The 23933-nt window shown below is 45.9% G+C and overlaps 1 protein-coding gene across 1 annotated transcript in view; it reads right to left on the bottom strand.

The window, feature by feature from the left end:
• The window catches only part of ARHGAP20 (Rho GTPase activating protein 20), a 60877-nt gene extending 54815 nt beyond the window's left edge, over window positions 1-6062 (bottom strand). The window contains exon 1 of the mRNA XM_072326605.1: window positions 5861-6062. Coding sequence (XP_072182706.1) covers window positions 5861-5959 — 99 coding nt within the window. The 5' untranslated portion in view covers window positions 5960-6062. The remainder of the gene's footprint in view (window positions 1-5860) is intronic.
• Between the last annotated feature and the right edge of the window lie 17871 nt (window positions 6063-23933).

Here is a 23933-nt window from a genome sequence, read left to right as displayed (position 1 = left end):
CGTCAAACTGAAGATAAAGCGCTCTCTTGTGATTTGTGTGTATCGCTTAACCATATCAAGCTTGGAAAGAGAATGGCAGAACATAAATTGAATAAAGAATGCCTGAAAAAATGCCTTTGTAGTTAGCTGAGAGAAAAGGACATGTTCGGTGCACAGTTCGTCCATCCTGTTCGAGTTGTGCAAAGATGAAATGAGTCTTGACCTAGAAGTGCTGACTTCCTCCACTAAATGCACCAAAAAACTAAGATGACTGGTAAGGTTGAATTAATCAGCTCAATTCTCTCCTTGCTATCTGAGCAAAGGACAGGGAACAGAAGAATTTCTAAGCTTAATAACATACCGAACAATTGCCTTCATAGTGAATGTTTTGAGCTTAGGATGAGAAAATTATATTACCTGATGTCTGTCTACAAAATTCATATATGAAATAGTTGAGAAATGCACTCAGTTCCTAGCTGGCAGGTGAACACAGCAGAAATGCCTCCTCAGCATTGTGCAGACACTTTCTAAAACCCTCCCCAGAGATGAAAGGATTTTAGGCTCTTGACTTACAAGCTCGCTCCAGAAGTGGGTCAAGGCTGGGATGTGTGCCCAGGTCATTTAAGTGGGTGACAGGAGCAGCTCTCGGATGGACCAGTACCTTGAGCTGAGGATTGCTCCCACGTGGCTAAGCTCTCCCTCTCACAACTTTATTATTTTAGTGAAAAGAAGTCTGATTTTAAAAAAGCCTGCTATATGAAACTAAGTTAATAACCATGCAAACCATTCACCCATGCAAACTGTTCTTGTTGTCCGAGTAACAAAACATATCTGTGACACACATTTCTGGATTAGCTAGACATGAACCAAAGCACAAACACAAACCTTTACAGAGATCTGTGCAATAACGTTCAGCTAACTGCTTGACAAACAGTGAAACATCAAAACAACACCCATCACCCAGCCGTTAATTCTCAAAGACAATTGGGCATCTCTATTTCCCCTGTATCACCAGGCTTCGTACAAGAAACAATAAATCCTATATTCCTCCATGCCATAATCCAGCACTTGTTAGACTTACAGTGCACAAATGCCCAAAAAATACCAGAAACAAGAATCTCTTATTCTTGGGTAGAGCAAGAAATGGCCCTACAGTGACCTGTAACATTCCTGAGCCCTTATAAAGAGGGTGAGAAGATGGCTGCGTGTAAATGGCTGGCTCAGGAGGCAGAGCGTGTGCCTGTGTGCCTGAGAGACAGCCAGGTCCCATTTTCCATAACGGCAGAGCAGGTGACAAAACTATGTGCTTATGTTTATGCTGGCAGAATACTTGTACTTACATGGACTTTCCTAAAAGAAAGCTATTTCTGGATGGATAACTGTGGATAAAATGATTGCAGGGGCACAAGAGGAAAGAACTACTAACAGAAAGGAAGAAAAAGCTGGTAATGGTGGACCAGCAGCTGAAGATAGAGACCAACATTAAGGTGGAAATAAAAACTGATGAAAGAAACTGTGTGCAAAAGATGTCCTACTAACCCATCTCCCACAAGATACTAATCTTTGGAAGCACAGATATAGATTTGTTGGCAAGATCTCACCAATTTACATCAAAAGCTGCACATGTGGAAGATTATTAAGAACGTGGAGGAGGTCAGCATTGAATGTTTAGCCCCTGGGTCCTGCTGTCTGCTGATCTGCATCCACAGTGCTTGGACCAGTGACTTCAGATTCAGTGCTTTTGATGGAGCCCAAGTTTTCCTACCAAGCCTCACAGAACAGTGTTAGCATACAGATATGGTTCTGCCACAGTTTCTGTACGACAGGCCATTCTCTGGAGCGGTTCACTGATGACAGAGGGAGTATCATACAATCACAGAATCATTAGGGTTGGAAGAGACCACTAAGATCACCAGTCAATCCATCTTCACCACGTCCACTATCCATGTCCCTCAGTGCCAGATCCACACACTTCTTGAGCATCACCAGAGACAGTGACTCCATTATCTTCCTGGGCAGCATGTGCCAGTGCCTCAACGAACAGACAATGTAAACAGACAATGATTTGTTATTATCTTAGGCCCCATATGACATGTTGAGTCCTTCTCCTTCCTACCACCATCGTGCAGGATTTAAAGAACCACAAGACTGGGACACTGAAGAGCTAGATCACATTGTTTTATACACGATTTTCAATTTCTCACATGAACAGACAACAGAGGGATAGCTAACTCTCATTCTGAATTAAATCATAAACCTAATAAAAGGTTCATCGCTGTAAGTCATCACCAGTCAGCAGTGCCTACCAAGGTGGTTCCATCTGAAGGGCAAATATGGATGACTTCATTAACAGGGGCTTTTCTGGTTCTCATCAGAGATGCTATAGGGTATGTCTGCAGGATGACAGGAATTGTCCAGCGTCCAACGCTTACTTCACAGAAGTGTTCCTGAAAAGCTGAGCTTTCTGGTGCTGTGATTCTGACCGCAGCCCCCCATATCGTCAGCCACAGTCACAGGAAAGAGGACAGAGTCTCACAGGAAGAAGAAATCTCAGCCTGAAGGAGCATTATGTCAAAAACCATATATACTCAAGGACGTGAGACCAAGGTATCATCAAGTACAATGACAAACACATTCTTGATTCATCTTCACAGAGCAAGATAGAGGACAGGGTGAAGGTTACGTGAGACAGCCTTTACTCTTCCAATTCAATTTGCTTGAATTTCATCTATTTAGTACACGGTTGGGAACACAGCCCTCCTTTTCCTGACAGTAAACTGTTTCTGTATGTGTGATCAGAATTACAAAGAAACATTCTAATGGTGATAGAATACCGTGCTTTAAGCCTCCACAAACACTACTATACAAAACGGTTAAGTTTTTTGTACACGTTGTATGAATAAACATAACAAATTGCTGAGCCTCACAAAAATTATAAGCAGTCACTTGAAATTTTCAAGGAGGCAGCAAAAAATCTTAAGAGTGATTGCTTATGTTACCAAAGATTGTCTTGTGTAAAATATTCAGCACTGGTTGGAATCTAACTCCTCTAAGAAGGGAGAAGTGAAACTCCAGAAACTTATAAATACAATTAAATGACCGCAGCTGTTACTGCTGACACAGATATACTGGCACAGAAGACATGCTGAATCGTTTGTTTTGATACATTTGTACAAATAAGCTCCATCAGTAAAATCGCTTTTACTCATCTTACTTCAGCCCACTTCAGAGTTGCATCAATTTACTGGTATTGGTTACTAAACAGCCAGTACAAAAACTACTCTGCAGGTCAACCACTGTCCAGTGACCCCAGTTAAGTCCAGTAAAGGAGGGAACGTGACCCAGAATTTTCCAAAAGCATCAATTAAAATACTGAGCTTCGGTGTCACCTTCCATAAGGGTGTCTTGAATGCCTTACAAGCTTTTAATAGGGAGAAGCTCCCAGTATTTGTGAGGTGTGCTAGCATTTCAGCTTGCTTTACACGTAAAGAAAAGGAGAGGAAGTGTTTGCAAGACAGTAGTTTAAGTGGTCCCATAAAGCAAACGGGGTGAGTTTTGGACAACTTCTATCTCCTGGTCCTATGGTGTGATCCTTCAGCTTTGTTGTGACAGCCAAGTGGAAGATAAAATAGGAATTCAGACAATCAAAGAACAACTTGGGAACGGTGTAATTGAAATAATAAAATAGAAATGCTCATTGGTGGCTCATCACTCCATGTTTGGGGGCATTTTTGTCACAGAACTGTTCCTGGAGAGCTGAGATTTCTGGCACTGTGTGGTGTGATATTGACTGCAGCCCCACAGATTGTTGGCCAGGATCTCAGTAAAGAGCACAGAGAATCACAGGCAGTGTGAATGTTAAGTATGTATTTGCAACAATATCTTTAAACGTGCCATGCTGTGTCACCAGTATCAAAGCTGATCTCATCAGCACAACTGCATATAACTGCTACAAGCAGCGCAGTATGTCCTGTAATAACAAAGCCTTCTTGCTTTGACAAAATAATGTTGTGCCTTAGCACTGTGTGGAGCTCAAAACAGAGGTATTCAGAAACTCCATAGCAAACGGGGAGCAAAACTGCCATTGAGATCCTGCTTCAAGCAGATTTAGGACTAGCCCAGTGTTGAACAGACACGAAGGTAGGGACCTTCTTCCCCAGTCAGACAGAGAGGCAGCCTGTGAGGAAACTCCAGGGAGCTCTGGGACTCTGGAGGAGCACAGGGGCTGGACTGATGCTTGCGGCTGCAGGAGGATTCCCTATGTACCCCCACTGTCTGTGCCTGCAGGCTGAGGAATTCCAAGAGAGCTGCCAAGGTCCGTAACAAGTAACATCCCCGCTCCCTTGTCAGCACTGGCAAAAATGAGGTCTGCGTTCCTTCAGTGGAAGCAGGAACAGGAAGCACAAGTGCTACCTTCAGTTCTTGTCTTCAGAAAGCTGAATCAAAGAATTTGTAGGAAAGCAGTGTTCACCTCCGCAGCACTTGAGCATCCCTTCTCATTTCAGGTGATGTCTGGCATCATGGCAGCAAGGTGTCTTCAGCAAAAATCAAAGAAGTGGTAGTAGAACGATCAAAGTCCCACATTTAGCTGCCTCAGGTTCTAAAATAGTACTGGGGAGGGCAAGCATTCACTCCATCCATTTGTCCAGCAGAAGACACTCCACCCCTTCATGTAGGTGTATCACACTCTTTATTCAGAAACGTATCAAATCAAGGTGTAGGCAGAAGTCAGGCCAAGCACCCCCCAAGCAGCCATTTTGCACTCTACTTGTGCCCTGCGATGTATGTCCCTGGGGCTGCAGTCAGGTACATGCCTTGGTGGGATGAAACACACGGGGACACATCCCAGGGACAGCCCAGATTGATGCTCTGGAGGAGCAGTGGAACTGGGGGTCCCCTCAGCCACAAAGCCCCAGCCATCACTGGCAGCAGGGCTGGGCACAAGCTACCCGGCATCAAGTGGACAGCTTTAATAAAGGACACCATAACCCGGCCATGTCCTAATCCTCCCAGTGTGTTTGGCAGCCGGTGACACTGTGCTCCTCTAAACGCAGACAGAGCACAGATGTAGATGGCACTGTGAAGCAGAACGGGTACGGCAGGAAGGCACCCAGCCCCACTTTGGTACAAAACCACTACGGTACTTGTTAAGCCAAGGAGGAAAGAGTTCTCCTTCTACACAGTGGGAAGAATGTGGTCACAGCAGCTCACTCAATACAGCACAGTGTAAGGCAGAAATGAGCCCTCAGCTGCACGAAGAACAAGCATTCCGCACTTGATGGTGTCAGATGCAACTGGCACACTGAACAGCTACAGCCGGTTGTAAGCGTCCCCATCAGTCACGACAGAGAAAGCAGAGGGCACCTCTCCAGGAAGTTGCCTTCACATTTTTCTCATCCGAAGCACATGTGGGAGCCCCCAGCACCCCTAATCGGGTGCAAACCTTCCCCTGTTCGCTCAGCAAATCCCAAACACGCACGCCACGGAGTCCCCGTGCACCCCACAGAGCCCCCCAAACCTCCCCCCGGGACACTCACACAGCCGGATCACAGCAGCTCACAGGACACCCATACGGCACAGACCCGGAGCTCCGGCATTCCGCATTCCCCAGCTCTCCGGGTGACCGCGGGCTGACGCTCCCGGCACCCCTGTACCTCTACGTGACACCCTCGGCTGTCCCCGGTCTCAGACACCCGGCAAAGCTCTGCCGCAGACCCCGACGGGCTGGACACGCCTGCTCCGATCCCTCCCTCCGACACTCGCGGTCCCAACTCCCCCGGCGGCTCCTCACGCACCGCCGCGGAGCCGGGGAGTGCCCGGCGACGAGAACCGCGCCGACGGATGACACCTTCCCGCACGACCTCCCGAGGAGCAGCCTTACCTTCTTACCGTCGGCGGCGGCGAACACTCTGCTCTCGCCGCTCACCGAGGATGAGCGGCTGGGCCCGAGGTGCTCCTGTTGCGGGGACATGACGTCCATGCGGCCCCGCGCCGCCGATCTCCCGCCCCGGCGTCACCCCAACCGCCGCCGCCGCCGCCCGCACCATGGACAGGGCGCGCCGCGATGGCACACGCCCCTTCGGGACACGCCCCCTACGCGAGCCCCGCCCACCGCTCAAGCCCCGCCCACCGCCGTTTCGCGCCCGTCTCTGCGGTGCGGGGGACAGGGAGGGGGAGTGGGGAGGGGAGGGGGCGACGCGCATGCGCTATCGCGCGGAGTCGGCGGCGCGTTCTCGCGGTTCTGCGCGTGCGCGTGTCCTGCGGAGTGGTGGGCAGGTTGGGTTACCCTGTTCAGAGCAGGAGGCGTTGCGTGGCTGTGGGGGCACGTTGCGTTATCCCAGGGGTGCGGCAGTGGCACATCGCTCTCCCTCCTCCTGTTCGAGGTGATTGCAAGGCAGGGTCCCTCCCCAGAGGCCTTCCGTGGTTTGGAGTCCTCACCGGTGCCCTGTCCTGGGTGTGCCGACGGGGTGCTGCCATGCGGCAGGGAGCTAGGAATCATCTGGGGGGATGCTGAATGAGCATCACACAGCTTTCCTTATGTCCACCTTCCTCCTGTGCTGGGATTCAGTTCAGCTCTATAGGGTCATTTTCCTGGTTCTGGGTGCAGCAGTGCACATGGTAGCAGTCACTCCTGCTGTGCACACCTGAAGCAGTGGGGAATGGCAGTGGTTGGTTCAGCATCATGCAGCCGCCTCACTGAGTTGTGAGCTGCATCAGCTGCATGGGACAGTGCTCGGGTGATCCTATTGCTGAGACTGATGTGAGCACGTGCGCTCTGCGTGCGTGGTGCTTCCTGCAAGTCAGGGGAACTGTGTGGGTGCAAGCAAAGGGGAAATGAAATATTAATGCCTGGGATGCAGCCTGAGTGCTGCTGCCTCCTCACCCAAAGGCATTGGGCTTTCCTGCGCCCAGCAGTTCACTGTTTCCTGACCAAAATCAAATCCACATTTATGAGCATTTCCCCAGTTGGAGGTAGCCCTTGGATAACACCGTGGCAATGTCTGAGGCTCAGAGAGCTGCCAGGCTGCCTCTGCTGTCCTCCAGGACAAGAAAGAGAATCACTGAATAGAATAATAGAATCATTAAGGTTGGAAAAGGCCTCTATGATCATAATATCCAACTGTCAACCACCATGTCCACTAAACTATGTCCCTCAGTGGCACTTCTATATGTTTCTTGATGACCTCCAGGAACAGTGACTCTATCACCTCACTGGGCAGCCTGTGCCAATGCCTGGCTACCCAGAGAATAAACCTTTCTTCTGGCACAACTTAAGGCTATTCCTTCTCATCCTATCACTGTTACTGGGGAGAAGAGGCTGACCCTGACCTCACCACATCCTCCTTTCAGGTAGTTGTAGAGAGCAATAAGGTCTCCCCTGAGCCTCCTCTTCTCCAGACTAAACAATCCCAGCTCCCTCAGCTGCTCCCTTCCCCATAAGCCTTGTGCTCCAGACTCCTCACAGCTCTGTTGCCCTTCTCTGCACACATTCCATGGTCTCAATGTCTTTTTTGTAGTGAGGGGCCCCAAACTGAACGCAGCACTTGAGGTGCGGCCTCACCAGAGCTGAGTACAGAGGGACGATCCCCTCCCTGCTCCTGCTCTCCTGCTGGCTATGCTATTGCTGATGCAAGCCAGGATGCCCTGTGCCTTCTTGGCCACATGTACTTACACATTTCCCACTGTTGGATCCGCGTGGTCTTTCAGCTGCTGTATCCCAACCTTGTCAGCATCTGGCCCAACACATCTGTTGTGGGGCTGATCCCAGAGCAGCTGGAAGAGGGCTGAGAGAAGGTTTGCTGGGGTAGGGAGGAAGCTGTACACCATGACTATTCAAAGCTCAGAGTGTATTTAGCAGTTCGGTACCCTCTTCCCCAGAGACATTAGCAAGTACTGATATTCTTGGTGCCGATTTGGAAATTAGGCAGTGAGTGTGTATTTATTTTGCAAAAGAAATGTTCCACAAGCTTTCCTCAGTGCTCACACACGCTTTGAGGTGTTCTTTCATCGGAACCCATAAACGCATTTCTTACAGTGTTTGTTCAATACTGACTCGGTCACCTGCTCACTAAGATAAATAGAGCAGAATCCTGCCATTTGGTTAAGGGAAATGGGAGAAGCTTCTCTGTGCATCATGGATGCTTATACAGACGTACAGCTGTAATGCAGGGGTTCTGGTTGGCAGCAAGCTGAATATAAGTCCGCAGTGTGCCCCGGGGCCCAGATGGCCAACTGTGCCCTGGGGTGCCCTGGGTCCAGCACTGCCAACAGGCAGTGGGAAGAGGGCTGTTCCCTCTGCTCTGCTTTGTGCGGCCTCACTTCCAGCACTGGGTGCAGGCTTGGGCCTACAGTGTAAGAAGGGCATAAAGCTATTAGGGAGAGTCCAAAGGAGGGCTACAAAGATGGGGAAGGGTCTGGAGTACAATGAAGGCAGTGAGGAGCAGCTGATGTCCCTGGGTGTGCTTGTCCCAGAGCAGAGCAGGCTGAGGGGAGGCCTCATGGCGGCTGCAGCTGCTCACAGGGAGCGGAGGTACAGCAGAGGAGAAGAGGGAAATTTGGAGAACAGGATGGGTGTCTGAACAGCTCCACATTGTCACCTGTGAGCAGCCCCACTGTAAATCTGAGCATTCCTTGCAAATGATGTCTAGAAGCCTTCTTTTCTGGACTTCAGTACAGCAGCTTTAGGGAGAGATGGAATTTGTCATCCTCCATGCTCCATGGTCCCTGAGGGCCCTGATAAGAGAAAGCCTGTCCTCTTTTTGATAGTGGCTTGCTAATAAAACTGTTAGGTGCTATGTAAGCAATTGTTAAGTGGAATTCACAAAGGTCCAGAAATTCAAGTTGTGGCAGTTATTAACATATTGTGCATGCAGATTAGCATTAACAGAAAATACCCTATTCTGCCCCTACACATGTTTGCAGAGACCTCCAGGTTTCAGGTTTCTATTTCAGGGCCATTGACCAAGCTCTTCTATCCCCTTCACAACTGCTACCCATACACCAGGAAGGAAAGACCATTACAGCCAGGCCTTTTGCGATTCTGAATATCCATTTCAGCCTTATTATATATGCCATGTGAAATTGAGTCCAGTGCATCAAAGAAAAGCTTGCCTTTGAAGGGCTGCATGTCTCCTGCATGCAAATGCTGCTCCAATTTAATTAAGCTTGATTTTATAATTGGTGTAGTTAAACTGGTATGGTTCTTGTGAGCAAATAATGACTGGCAGGAGCACCTCAGTGTGCTTATGGCCTCATGTCAACAGAACCCATCAGCAAGTGACACTGGGATTTCCTGCCACTCGTCTTTTCCGTATTTTTTCTGTATCTTACTTCTGATTTTTATGCTTTATTTCCTTTGTTTGCATTAATAGGCTCATAAGATTGCTTATTTCAGGCTTCTCTGCACTGAAGATTTTCCTTTGGTCACTTCCAGAGCACAGCCCTTCAACTGGAAATTGTGAGGCAAAGTTAAAAGCCACTGGCTGAATATTCATCTGGAAAGACCTTGCACAGAGCAAAATATTAGACATGAAAGGATAGCATGGTGTTTAAGATAAGGCCTAATCTCTTCCCTTTGTGGGCAACATTTCTGATGTAAATCTGCACTTGCACCCAGAGCTGTTTAACTTTTGGCCTCATCTAGATGGGCAGCAATGCAAATACCCAGAGCTAATTCTGCATGGCAGTCCTGAGCACAGCATGCAGATGCACTAAGGGGAAGGCTGTCTACCTACAAAATATTCATGTCACGCATCTGATCAAGTACAGTCTTGAACTTTCATAGACCTCACTGTGTACCCATCTCACTACATGATTCCTTGAAAAGCCACAGTCCAGGGCATTTACATTGATGCTCAGCAGTGGGACTGGTTCCTATTTATCAACATGTTCTTGAGAAAGACATCCTATCACTTAAAATTTGATGAGTGTGTGTTAGAAGATGCTTGTCCTAAAGTTCTAGTTGAGAAGTGTGATTGCACACACAGCTCATAAATAACCCATTCTTTATTGTTGTCGTAGCTAGGTGTTGCTGATGGACTCCCTGGAGCTTCACAAAGCACTGGCTGTGCAAGCAGCCAGATTCCTATTTTGGTGGGTTGAGGCACAGAGTAATAAATTGCATAATGTGAGCAAGTTGGCATATATGTGCCCAGTGAGGATTATACATCCATAACAGGAACTTTTCTGGTAACTAGAATGGGAAAAGATTGGGGTTGCATCAAGAATAGAGCACCTTTGTTTTATGGCTGATGGGACTTGGATTTATTGGAAACAGAGGGCAGATTGTTGACGCTGGCTGTACAGGAGACATGAAGGGATCTCCCACAAACAGAGGTCCATTCGAGTGTACCACATCAGTCATCCATAAAACTTATCACTTTATCATCCTTGCTCTTGATCCATTGCAGGCATCAGTTTTCCTATTTCATAGCCTAGACGGATTTTACTTTGAGTGTGTTTAAGAACCCAGAGGGCCATATTTTTTGTCAGTTTGTGTTTTTAACACACTGATGGATAGTATTGCACTTCTGGTCCCTCTCTGGATTTACAGTTTTCCATTCACCACAGGGAACTCTCTTTAACAACCTGTAGGACTGCTGAGCTGTGAATGAGAGACATTAAAAAATTACGGGCAAGATTTTTAGTTGTCCTTTCATGACACACTCTGTTTTTTTCACTGCAAGAGTGGGATGCTTTCAAAACTGACTCAGATAAATGAAAGATGGGCTAGACATCCTCCTGCAGACAGGGACTCTGTGAGGAAATAGCTATATATTTCCTGTATGAAGTGTTGAATTACTCAATATAATCTGATGGACATATCTTCAGCTTCTGTAAGCCAAGGTGGGAGCTTAAACTTCACTGCACTACATCAAGTGAGGATTTGGCTCTCCTGCCTGTCTCAGCCTCTAACCATATTGCTGATGGTTTACAGATTAAATGGTCCATTATACAAGGATGGAAATTCCTGGATTTTCTAGCTGATATGCACAATGAGGACTGTCAGACTCCAAAACAGGGACTGGCTTTTTCTGCACTGCAGAAGGGTTTAATTCTTGGACTCCCACCAGCAGCAGGAGACATGTGGACAATGCCACCACCACTGCCATGCTTCAGCTCCCACCTGCTAGTGCCAATATCACAGTGCTTTAAGGAAAAAAAGCAGTGGTTTTGAAGCGGATCTAAGTTTTTCCTGACACCAACACTGAAGAAGCGGATTTAGAAAGGGCCACGGTGGATCACTTAACCACACTGTCAAGAGCTTTATCTGTGTCTTTCCTGAAGGGCATCTGGATGACTTCTTCAGAATTTGTTGCAATGGGGATTTGCAGGCTCCCTCCTGAGCCTGTCTCTGCATTGTCCCTGCAATTAGGAACTTTTTCCTGATGCCTGGCTGCAATCACCTTCTCTTCTGCTAAGCCTATTACAACTTGTCCTAATCCCAGGGGATACAAAAAAGATTCTTTCTTCCTTAGAGCTTCCTTTTATGAATTCGGACACTATCTATCTCCCCACATCCTCTTTCCTAGTGTAAGCAATGACAACCCCTAAAGCTTTTCCTTGCATTTCGTAAGTTTTGAACCTCCCATCAATCTTGTTCTCTCAGTTCTTTCCATCTGGTGCAGAGCCTTTCTAAATGACGGTTTCCAAAACATGGCACGTTTTGTTTGCGAGGACAGTGTGCACGTGTTTCTCTTCCTTTCACACCCCACCTCCAAAGCAACTGTTTTCCTGCTTTTTTTTATTAGCTGCAGAATGGAGGGTACAGGGGGGATGGCAGCCCAGTGTTAGCATTTTATAAAACATTGGTTGTTTCCCATGATGCGGAAAGACACTTAGCAAGGAGAAATTAATTGGTTTTGTGTTTTCTAAGTGCCATTGTAGCTGCTGAAGCCAGCAAATAGATGTAAAGCTATTAAGATATTTGGATAACGTAAGTTTAGGTAAGATTTCGACAGGTATGTGTACTGCACTTGTTTCTCAATGTGAAAGCTGTGACCTAACACTTCTACTGAGTCAGCGGGATAGCGGCCCTGGTTATTGAGAACAGTGCTCTCAGGCTAAGGGCTATTGCTTTTAAATTAGCACAAAGGTGATCACCACTGATGCGTATACAATTGGAGGGAAAACTAAACCACTGGACAGTAGAATCATAGAATCATAAAATCATAGAATTGTTTGAGTTGGAAGGGACCATTAAAGGTCCAACTCCCCTGCTCTGAACAGGGACACCTACAGCTTCATCAGGTGTTCAGAGCCCCTTCCAGCCTGACCTTGGGTGTCTCCAAGGATGGGGTATCCAAGCTCTCTGAGCAACCTGTGCCAGTGCCTCTCCACCCTTATTGTAAAAAACTTCTTGCTTATGTTCAGCCTAAATCTCCCCTCTTTTGCTTGAACCCATTTCCCCTTCTTCTGTCATCACAGACCCTGCTAAAGAGTCTGTCCTTTCTTATAGCCCCCCTCCTTTCCTTATAGCTCCCCTTAATCATTGTGGACTTGAAGTATGTTAGTATTCAGGCTTCAGAAAAGAGTTTGCAACAGTATTAAATCCCTGACCTTCAAAACAAAGAACATTTTGAAAATACTTGTAAAAATGAAATTTTTGTAGATGACAGAGGGGAGAAAGGCATCTAAAAATTCTCATTAACCTGTTTTGGAAACAAAATCCTTTCTCTTGAAGAGTGAAAACGTTCATCACTCTGAACACTGAGAGTTTGGAGCAGTGGTGCAATAAGAGGGATGGAGTGAGAAGGGAGATGCAAGGCTGGTGATGTGATGCTGCTGGTCCCCAAGCCAGCTCATACAGTGGGAGGGAAGAGGAGGTCTTGGTGGGGATGTGTGGTAGCATGAGTGCCTGGGGAGGCTGAGCTGCCCGAGGGGACAAGTGTGCTGAAAGATAACCATAGACATGAGCGTGCACAGCGTTGGCAGTACAGCATTAGTGCTCACTGCCAAATTAGTGTCAAGAAGATCACAGTGCATTTGTTAAACAGAAATGTGAAATAACAATTGTAGGCCTATCCCCCTGCTTCTGCTGCCTTTCGGCACAAAAGAGGTTTGCGACTGGCTCACAGACTTACAGGTCAGTGGAAACTGTTGATCCTGAGAAGTTTGTCAAGAAAACGAGTGAGTTATGGGCTTTGGCCAAGCTGTGTGCTTGCTTGACCAGTTTTGGTAACCAAGGCAGCAAAAAAGTCCATTTCAACGAAATGAAATTAAAATGCATATGAAAGCACAGCCTAGAATTTGCGGGATTTTAATGCTTCACTGTATGACATAATGACGTACATTTTAATGTTCCCAGAACATTTCTGTGAGTTTCAAAAGGTTGAACTGACACTGATGTCACATTATCCACTTGCTCTAAAATACATGCTGGCCCTGTGCTTTATTTAATGCTTTTCAATGTTATTTGGATGCCATAATTTTACAGTTACCTCACTGGATCGATGAGGAAAAGTAAAAAGCTGCCAGATGAAGGTTATTTCATGCACTAAGTCATCAGCAGCCCTGGCTTTTCCCAGCTTACCTTCCTTCTCCACCTGCATTCAAACACACTAAAAATGTTCCAGGAAATCTCTGCCTCTGCATTTACATGTGAGTTGCTCATAAATCACATTTCCTTAGCAGAGAGTTGCAGTCCGATGTTAATGAAGTCTCTGGGGCGGTTCTGAATTTGGGGAGGGACCGGCGCCAGAAGCTGGTGCATGTCCACAGGCCTCCAGTGTTATCAGTGGAAGCCTTTGGAGTTTCATCAGTGCCAGAGCTTTCCCAGCCTTCTCTATCCAAAAGTTGCTATTGGCAGAATAATAAAAATTCCCCCATCGCATCTTGTGAATAGTTTACATTGCGAATTCCTAAGGCCTGACTGCTGTGGTGTGCAGGTCCCAAAGCACAGCGGTGTTGCAGTTGCCCAGTTCAAAGCCTGCTTCCCATTTGCTGCAAGGCTCTCTTGGATCTCTCCAGCAATGTAAAAGGCTCCTTAAAATGAAAGATTTCTTTCATTGAAGGCCCCCTTCCAGCACTAGATAGGTGGAGCGAGGCCTGAATGCAAACGCCAAGTTGTGCTGGAACCTTGCAGGAAAATCTGGGAGGTGCTTCTCTATGAGACATGGTGACTTTCTGGGCACCGAAGCAGACCCTGTGCCCTGTAAGTCCTAATCTGTAGAATAATGTCAGTCTCTTGCTTGTAGCACAAGTCTTGGCTTTTACATCAGAGCAGATCAAGATGACCCGCAGATTCATTAGCCTGGATATTGCAGCCCCTGCTTTTGCCTCCTGTTCAAGCCCTGTGCATCTCTCCCCTCTGCCCTGGGGTGACTACACTGGGTATCAGGGCACTGGGCTGCAGAAGTGGCATGGCCACTGCTCAGCATAGCTGCCTTGGCAAGGAAGGCAAGCCCTCCCAGATATGCTTTCATCCAAATCCATGCAGGTATTTCTGTACGCTCAGTGTCTTGGAGACTAATATCAAGGTGAGCCTGCCTTGCCAGTCTGTGGATTTGATTGCTTTATTGCTTAATTGGCAAATGGGAATTGATAGCTAATTGGCATGTGAGTATTAACAAATGAATAATGTGCATAACAATGGGAATAATAATGATTTACTCTGCTGGAGAGTTGCACCTAAAGGCAAGCAGTCACAGCAGGCTGATTGCAAAAAGCTGCTTCTTTTACTCAGTGCTTTCAATGCTATGAACTTTGTCTGTAAAATAAATGTCTTTTTGTTAGGCAATAACAGTGTCCTGCTGCTAAATTAATACCTATGGCTTTCCAATGCACATAGGTGGCTCCAAAAGTAATACCTCCTCTTTATTTCATGGAAATTACATCATATACAAAGAGCACCATAACACTAGTTGACAGAGCATATATTCTCAACTACAAAACATTATTTTTCAATGGTCACCACCAGTGATGAACAAGAGCCTGCAAGCTGTGCTTGTGAAAATCTGTACCAGCAGGGGTGACTGACCTACTGCTGCTTCCACCACTGCTGAAACACACCACCCACCTCCTCCCTGTTTGATCTCCATAAACATTCAGCAAGTACTGATGAATGTCAATGGATGCCATCTTTTTCTTTATGGAGGAATTCAGCGACACCCCTTTGCTTCATGCATGCTTCCATGTTAGACACCATTTTGTCAGACTTCCCCTCCACTGCCATCTGTCACACAGCAATAACATGTAATGGAAGAAGGCTCAACCACTTCTGCTGTACCACCAACATACCTTTGATGTCACAGGCCAACATAATTATATTGGAGGCATTACTTTCAGAGCAGACCTTGTTCAACTGGTTTTCCTTCTGGTCTGTTTATTGACTGATGTGGAGCGGGTATATTTTGCTTGCTAGATGGGCTGCTGTCAGGTGAGAGCTACTGACTGAGGAACTCTCGGGCTCACGTGCCACTCAGCACCCCTCATGGGGCATCACCCATTTGCAGGTCCCAGATGTCAGCATTAAATCAGCTGCAGTGCACACTCTCATACCGACCAGCAAAGAAGCAGTGTTCACTTCTGGGTGGCACCAAGTTGGGGAGAGGTCAAATCCTCACGATACTGTACTCACCAAATGGTCCTAAGTACAGAACTAAAAATGAACTGTAGCTCAACAGAATAGTTGTGGTTGATATTAAGTCACCGGTATTTTAGCTGCCCGTGAGGGACAGTGGAGGTGGTGAGACATGAAAACCTCTGAGAATTTTGATCTTGTTTGACTTCAAATTTCAGGTTTTCTCTCAGCATTGTCACCTCTTCCTTTTAACCTCCTGCAGTTACCTACAGAAAGGAATATTTTCTCAGGTGTAAAAAAACTGCATTTTCCTCTTTCTTTCTTTTTATTAATTGTTCACTTTTCTAATTATCTGCTGGCATTACTCATCTGTTCTCAGCAGTGCTTGCACCTGCAGTGCCCGTGCCTGCAGGGACGTGGGGACAGCTGACAGCAAAAAGCAGACAGGCTCAGTTCTGGGCACAATATTGGCTTGCTCTGTAAGTTGTTTCTCCCCAGCCTTGCCTTTCAGACCCAGTTTTTCTGTAAGAATGAATCAAAGGCCGATCTCTCTGGTCCCTTGTGAGGGTTCTCTACTCATTGTGTAGTTATTCTTTATAACACTGTTTGTAGTTCTCCAGCCAGCTTTCAGTTCATGTGACAACGTTCGTTTCCAGGCCAATTCTGGTTATTATTCTTTGGTGTGAGACACCCTATCATTTGCTTTACTAAAATCACAGTACGTTTCCTTTACATCATTGTCTTTGTCCAGTAATGGTAAAACTCCATCATAAATGTAATCAAGACTGTCTGGCAAGATCTTTTATTTAGAAACACATGTGGCTTATTGCACATAATTCCATTGCCCTCTTGATGTTTCATGATTATATGTTCAATCTCAGTGTTACATTCCTATGGAGGGGAGAGACGTTTGTTTCATACCCGACCAATCATTTATTACGCATGCACACGTTTCCTATGATGCAGAGCACATATGCAAGGGAGCCATGATATTTTTCCACGTGGTTTAGGTTGTTTGTTTATTTTATCATTCATTCTCAGTGAGAAGCTCATCCTTTCCCCCCAGATGTTTCTTACTTTTGCAAGCTGAAGAAAATTTCTCTCCTAACTCTCAGAACAGATCTAGTACTTGTAAAATACACTTGCCATGCCAGTGCTGTAACTGTTTCAAGAACTTCCTTCTTGCAGAGCTGTGGTTTACCACCGTGCCTTGACTTACCACACTTTGGCATAGAGCTGTAGCTTTTAATCAGAAAACCAAGCCTCGACTGATTTGAAAATGAAGTGTCTGGAGTATGGGTGTGTAAGGTCTGTGATAGATTTGCTGCACTGACTTCTTTCAGCTTTTCTATTTACATCCATTTTAAAAATTCTTCTCCTGTATGCACAGCATTTTTAAAAAGTGTGACAACTGGGTAACAGTAACTACTTTGCAGCTCAGAGATTCACCAGAGAAACATGACAGTCCTAGAATCATAGTATTGTTTGAGTTGAAACTTAAAGGCCACCTAGTCCAACATCCCTGCCATGAGCAGGGACATCTACAGCTCCATCAGGTGCTCAGAGTCCCATCCAGGCTGATGCTGAGTGTCTCCGGGGATGGGGCATCCACCAACCCTCTGGGCAACCTGTGCCAGCACCTCACCACCCTTACTATAAAAAACATCTTTATATCCAATCTAAATCTCCCATCCATTAGTTTGAACCCATTTCTCTTGTCCTATCCCTGCTAAAGAGTCTGTCTCCTTCCTTACAGCCCCCTTTTAGACACTGAAAGATAGCGCTCAGGTCTCCCCAGAGCTTTCACTGAACAGCCCCAGCTCTCAACATGCCCTCGTGTTCCATCCCATGATTCATTTTTGTGGCCCTCCTCTGGATGCACTCCAACAGCTCCATGTCTCTCCTGTACTGAGGACTCCACATCTGGACACAGGTGAGGTCTCAGCAGCACAGAGCAGAGGGGCACAATCGCTTTTCAGCAGGGCTGTGCTTTCAACCTTTCTGAGTTTTGAATAAGTTATCTTTGGACAGCATTTTTCCCTCTGTAGAGTTTCTGATGACTTTGAATGTACTCAGGTACTTCTATGGTTGCACAGGCCACTGCTAACTGCAAGGAGAGCAGATTTGGAAATAAACTCATTTATACATAGCAGAGAGCTGACAGGTACATGTAAATAAATTATATTTTCATGTATTTATGAGCATTGGGGGCTGTATATATGCATACACATTTTGTCCTTGGATGTCTTACAAATGCATTTGATTGAGGAGATGAAAGATGTACATTTAGTGTGTAATGTAAAAATGAACTGGTTGTTTGGAAGGGGGCAGCTCATATTTCTGATATTTCTGAAGTCAGGTTTCTTCAAATAGTCTCCATGTTTGCCTTGATAGCATGAAAACACTGGTGGGACTTGCTAGCAAGATCTATTTAACTGATTGAAAGCTGAGTAGGCATCTCTGAGCAGCTGGTGGTAAGGATAGGAGATGGACTGAATTAAATCACCGTGATGAGCAGGATTTAGGGAGAAACAAATCTTAAAACTGACATCAAATTGCAGTTGTGACTTTTCCTCAGCAGAGACAGGCTGTAACTACTTTACGTAGATCGAGATATAAATCTTTTGGTCTGGTCCTGTAATAACCAAGATGTCAGAGACAGTGTTAGTTGATTTAGAGTTTGTGGCATCCACTTAATAAGTGGAGGTGAGAGCTGTGCAGTACCGGCGCTGGCACAGTCATCACACCAGATACGGGGACTGAAATGGTTCATCTCTTTTCCTCATGGGATTTTCACTACAGACAAGCCTGTGCTAGAGCAATATTTCACATCTGTCTTCCTGCAGGCGAGGACAACAGCTGTGTGCAATTCAGCATTTTTGTATGTTTTGCTCAGAAATATTTTCAAGTGAGCTTTCTGCACTTGCACAGGGGCTGCTTCTCACTAGGCACTGTTCTCTGTGTTCCCTGGTCTTGCTGAGATGTGAAGAGAGTCACCCATTAGGGGCTACAGCTTTCCAATAGATAGCAGATCAGGAATTCTGGTCATGTGTCTAAACTAAGTTATCCTGTGAAAAACTCCTGTGTCAACAAATCATCTCAAAACTATTTTCTGTTCTGATAGCGTAACACTCAGGTAACTGAGCTCAGCTCACTGTAGTGGAGCCTGAGGCAGCAGAATGGGAAGTGGTTGTACCCAGTGAAAATGGAAGGGTGATGGGCAGGGGAAGGGACAAAGCTGGGGAGAAACTGGACTCAAGTCTGAAGGAGATCTAACTCAATGAGTCCCTTATTAAAAACAAAACAAACAGCCCAAGCAGGCCAAGGCTTAATATGTTCTGGAATCTGAGGATCAATTCAGTCGAGTTAGGACACTTACTCAAACAGAGTTTAATTGATAAGTTCAGCTATGTAAGTAACTAAAGAAAAAAAACGTAGTTTTCCAATTGCTTATGGTTGTTTTCATCTACATATAGCAATGTACACAATATAATAACAAATGGTATCTTTGCAGGCAGTTGTCTGTAGTGACCTTCCTTTCGTGAGAAGAGGTGGAAGAAGAGGTGGAGAAGATGTGGCTTCCCTTGTCCTTGGTGGGTTGGTTCTTAACATCTTGTGTTTGTCTTCCTCATTTCTATCTCAAAAATCTCCAAGTTGCTTCATACTAACCCAGGCTTTCTGGTTCATGACAGTGGCAGATCAACAGATTTCTAATGCCATACAACAGTATCCACATGCTTCTTTTCCCCATGGGTTAACAGGAAAGTCTATTCAGGATAAATGAGAGGCACTATCACCTTCTCCACGTCCTGGAGGTTTTGCTGTGATGTACTACTGACTCTGCAAGCTTTCCCAGCTCCTCCTGCTCACAATTCTGGGAGGCTGGGAGGTGAGCCAAACTCCTGGAGTCTTCTACCAGTCATGAGGGGGGTGCTAACCCAGTCCTTGGAGGCAGGTGTCCAAACAGTGGGATTTTAGCAAACCCATAATGCTCCCTCCCTCAGGGTCTGAGAGGGCCCAGCACACCAGCTGCTATGAGCAGCAGTGCGGATTCTCCAGGAAATGGCAGCAAGGATTAGGCTGTGCCTTTGCTGATGAAGGCAGAGTGTGGCCTGGCCCACGTGGGCATCCTTGCTGGTGCTGCTTTGGGACTGCTCCTGTTGGCACAGAGCTCCTGGCATGGTCTCTGAGCTCCAGGCTTACCTACAGATGCTTCTCAACCAAGCAGTGCAGTGATGTGGAGAAGATGGAAGCTATGAACTACCAGAAGCAGCAAACTTCTGTCTAGAGAAGACAAATTGGTCCTTTTCCTTGGTTCTGCTAATATCTGCTCCTCTAGTTGGTACATTCATCACTATGAACGCCTCCTCTCTAAGTGAGAAATATTTTATCTGGCTAACAGATAGCCAAAACCACTCCAAGGGATATCTCAGACAATAAATCTAATATCAAATCCCTTCTCTTACTCTAAAACCTGCTTTTCTGACAGATTTATCACTCTTATCTTCCACACTACATACTGTGATATACAACCACAGCTGAAGAGTGTGACACAATCATTCCACACCACTTCCATCCTTTAGACCTTTCTCATTAACCACTCTGGCAAGAGGTTAGGCAACTGCTGGCACTTCCACATCTGTGCAAACATGTCCCATGTGTCTTGACAAAGCTGTCTGCTAGCTCCAAAAGCCATTGCTCGTGGCACACATCTACTTCTCCATGCAAAGGTCCCAGTTCCTCTGTTGTGCAATCCGTCTGATGTTCTAACATCACAGAGACAGTCATTATTTCCTCAGCATGCAGAGGACAGTCAGGTACTTTATGGAGTAATGACTTTAATGCAATGAATTTACTCCAGCTCTTAGAAGAAAATAGCAACATGTAACTCCACTGCAAAAACAGAAAAACTGCAACAGCATCTGTACTCTGAGCAGCCATTACAGAGCTCCCTTTATGATGAAGATGGAAATTATGGCATTACTCTGGAATTGTGCTGCTGGGCATCAGTCAACAAGAGTGCCTACTTGTGCTTGATGCGAATTTGTAAGGTTTGGCACCTGGTTTGAAAATGTTCATCTCAGTTTCTTCTGGCTATTTACACATTCTGTTCTTTCCTTGCAGACATTTATTGATGGTTTTCTCTTTAAAGTGTCTAGAGTCATCGTTCCAGTTTGTCCTGCCAGGCTGGGTGGCTCCTGGTGGCCCGAGGTCTTTGGTCTCTGTGGTTGAAGGCCATCGACACAGTTTCACTGGGGCTGGCTTGCTCTGTCCTGTGGGGTTTATATGCCTGACTGCATCCAGCACTGCAGGGCACCTGCTTCAGTGCATCACAGCCCAGCAGGCTGCATGGGATCTCCAAAGCAGCTCTCTCATGCTTTGTCTCCTGTACTTTTCCACTTGCTCACTGATGCATCTAACTGTATTTTTGAGGTCTGCTAAATATACAGCCAGCCATAAGCTTCAGCAATCAAACCACAGAACCCAAACAAAAGAAAATTCATTCCTCATTTCCCTGTTTCACCCTCTACCAGACACAAACAACATCTACAACACTTCCCCAATTTAAACATGCATGATTTTCCTGCCAGCCTCTGCAAAATAAAACCAGCATCCTCTCTGGCAAATGCCAGACAAGCTGTGATGCAGCTCTACATATTTTGCCCCAGAGGCAAGCCCTTGTTCCCTCAGTTAACTAAAGAGCTGTTGCTAATATCTTTTCTGACTGTCTTTTAGCACTTTGCTCTGAATTCAGTGCCAACAGGAAGGCAGAGCTAATCCTGATGGGTCCTGCACAGTTTGCACCCACAGCCTCCTTTACCACTGCTGGAGAGCTCTTGTATCACTTATCATTGCCTGACTTCAAAAGAATTTCTGAAGAATAAACTCACCTCATCCTTTGATTGACACAGGTAAGTTTGCACGTTTTTAGTAGTACGTATTTTTTAAAACATGATATTCTGCAAATAGATTTACTACGCACAAAATGAAAGCCTCAGAGCAGCAACCCTAGCCAACGTGTCATGAAAGTGAAGTGGCTGTAAATGATCTCTGTTCACAAGATCACTTTGAAAAACCATTCCTTGATGTCTGTAGAAATCCGCTCCTTTTAGGCAATTTCCCCTTTTCTGCGTCTCTCAGGCTAGCACAAAGAAGCATAAAGTAGCATGTAAGAAATAACTGTGAGGTCCAGCAAAACAACAGCAATCTTTTGGAGAGAGATGACAGATCTGTCTCTTCTCCATCAGCAGTGTTGCTCTCCTGTTTCCTTTGTACTTTCTTTAGATGCTCAACCCCACAGAAGCCATTGGCTTCCTTTCTACTCCCCACAAGACTTCTCCTGCTTCCTTCACCTTCACTCATTTACCTTCTCTTTCCCTATGACTCTACATCTCAACATTCATTCATTAATGATCTGGATGATGAGGCAGAGCGTACCCTCAGAAAGAGAGAACAGAACTGGAAGGAGGGGCAGACGTACCAGAGGGTTATGCTGCCATCCAGAGGGACCTCAACAAGCTGGAGAAATGGGGGTCCTGGTGGACACCAAGCTGAGCATGAGCCAGCAATGTTCTCTTGCTGCAAAGAAGGCTCATGGTAACCTGGGCTGCATTAAGCATAGTATTGGCACCAGGACCCACGCATCCTCTTCTGCAAACCCACTTTCCAGCTGAGAAGCTCCCAGCATGGGCTGCTGCCTGCGGTTGTCCTCCCCAACTGATCACCACCCTCCAGCCTTGGCCTTTACTCCTCCTTCACCCTTTCCCAGATTCTCAATTCAGGATCTCTGGTGGTGCCAGGAAGTTTCTGCTTCTCCACCTTCCCCACTCATCCCAAGAGCAAGTGCTGCAGCATGCCACTTGCCCATGGAAGTGCTTACATCCCGTGCAGCTGCTGAGGGTCCCTCAACAATATTCCACCATATGGCACAGCACTTCTCTGCTTTATCACATGGAAAATATCAAGATAATCAGACCTGCCTAGCTGTGATTCATGTAACCATCTGTCTGGGCTTCCTACTATTCGAGTGCTGTAATACCCAGCCTACTAGCCAGAACATAAGCGGCCTTTTGCTGTCCAAATTTCTTAATCTAAACAAACATAAAAGGCCAAATTCTGATCTGGGCTCCATTTGCAAAAATCTCATTTGTGACATTAAATGAATGAATCAGTATGAATCAGTCCGAGCATGGAGTTTGGCACAAAGTTTTCGCACTGATTTATAGTGTCCATCTGGCTGCTCTTAATCAAGGAGAGCCTGGCCTGAATGCAGTTTTTAAACAATGACGGTATACACAAAACTCACTTATAGCCACATTTGTATTTGGTACCAGAACTGATAACTCAGCTATATCCCTGTTGCATCACATTTATATTGCTTGTCAAATAGGTTCTTGCCCTAAATAAGTCCTCTGCATTGAGGGTGATAAACTTTTAATGAGAGTTTGGCCATGGACAATTTAACTGCTACTAAAGACTGCTCCTGTAAATTGTTCTTCACCATTGTCTAACATGCATGTCTTCAGCTACATGGGAAAAACTGAGAGGTGAGGTGGTTGGCTCCCGGCTTTGCTGAATTCCCACAGCATCAGTTGCATTTAGCACTACTAGAAACATACCCTGTCACACCTTGGGCATCAGGATTCATTACAGTCCCTTTCCCCAGAAGCCGAGGAGATCATCAGCCCCTGCTCTCTCTCCGTAAAACCCACTCTCCACTCATGGCCACATTCATCCCTCATCGGATGCCAATATGGGGCTTCACAGTGGAATAAACTTTCTCATTGCCAAGTCTCCAAGGCTGGGAGCTGAGGACTCGGCAGGGCAAGCACAGCACAGTTACCTAATGGCCCGTGGTGGGTTGTGGAAGCCACCTTGATGCAATACGAAACATTTTGAGAAGCACTTTGAAGATGCAGAACATCACCCTGCAGAGGTGAAAGTGTTGAGCAGTGCTTCATCTTCCTGGAGATGCTTGTGGACTCAAACATCTGTGTGGCCAAGTGCTGGTGAACAACCTGACTGCAGCAGTATGTGCTAGTCCTAAAAAACGGAGGGTTTAAAACTAAAATCTGTGTATTCTCTTTATTTGGAAAACACATGATTTTTGGAGTTCCTTCTAGCCTTCGTGCCCAATCCTTGAAATATTTTAAGACCACAGTTCTTGAAATCCAGGGAACACAAGGTATTCATAGCTTGTTTTATAAAAAATCATTCAAAAATATCTACATTGAAACAACAGAGACTGCAGAGTGGAAGTCCCCAAATCAGCCAGAAGGCAAATAAATAATCTTAATTTTAAAACCTGAAGATTTCTGAGTGTCAGGAATTAGTGACACGCAATTTGCATACAGACAATTATATGAGCCTTCTAATCACTCATCGTGATGGAAAGTCTTTTGGATGCTACCCACAGGACCAGTTATTTTTATAA

The sequence above is a fragment of the Excalfactoria chinensis genome, chromosome 1 (genome assembly GCF_039878825.1).
Source record: "Excalfactoria chinensis isolate bCotChi1 chromosome 1, bCotChi1.hap2, whole genome shotgun sequence".
In the NCBI taxonomy this organism is placed as follows: Eukaryota; Metazoa; Chordata; class Aves; order Galliformes; family Phasianidae; genus Excalfactoria; species Excalfactoria chinensis.
The sequence above is the reverse complement of the archived record's forward strand: the minus strand, read 5'-3'. Positions and strand labels throughout refer to the sequence as shown.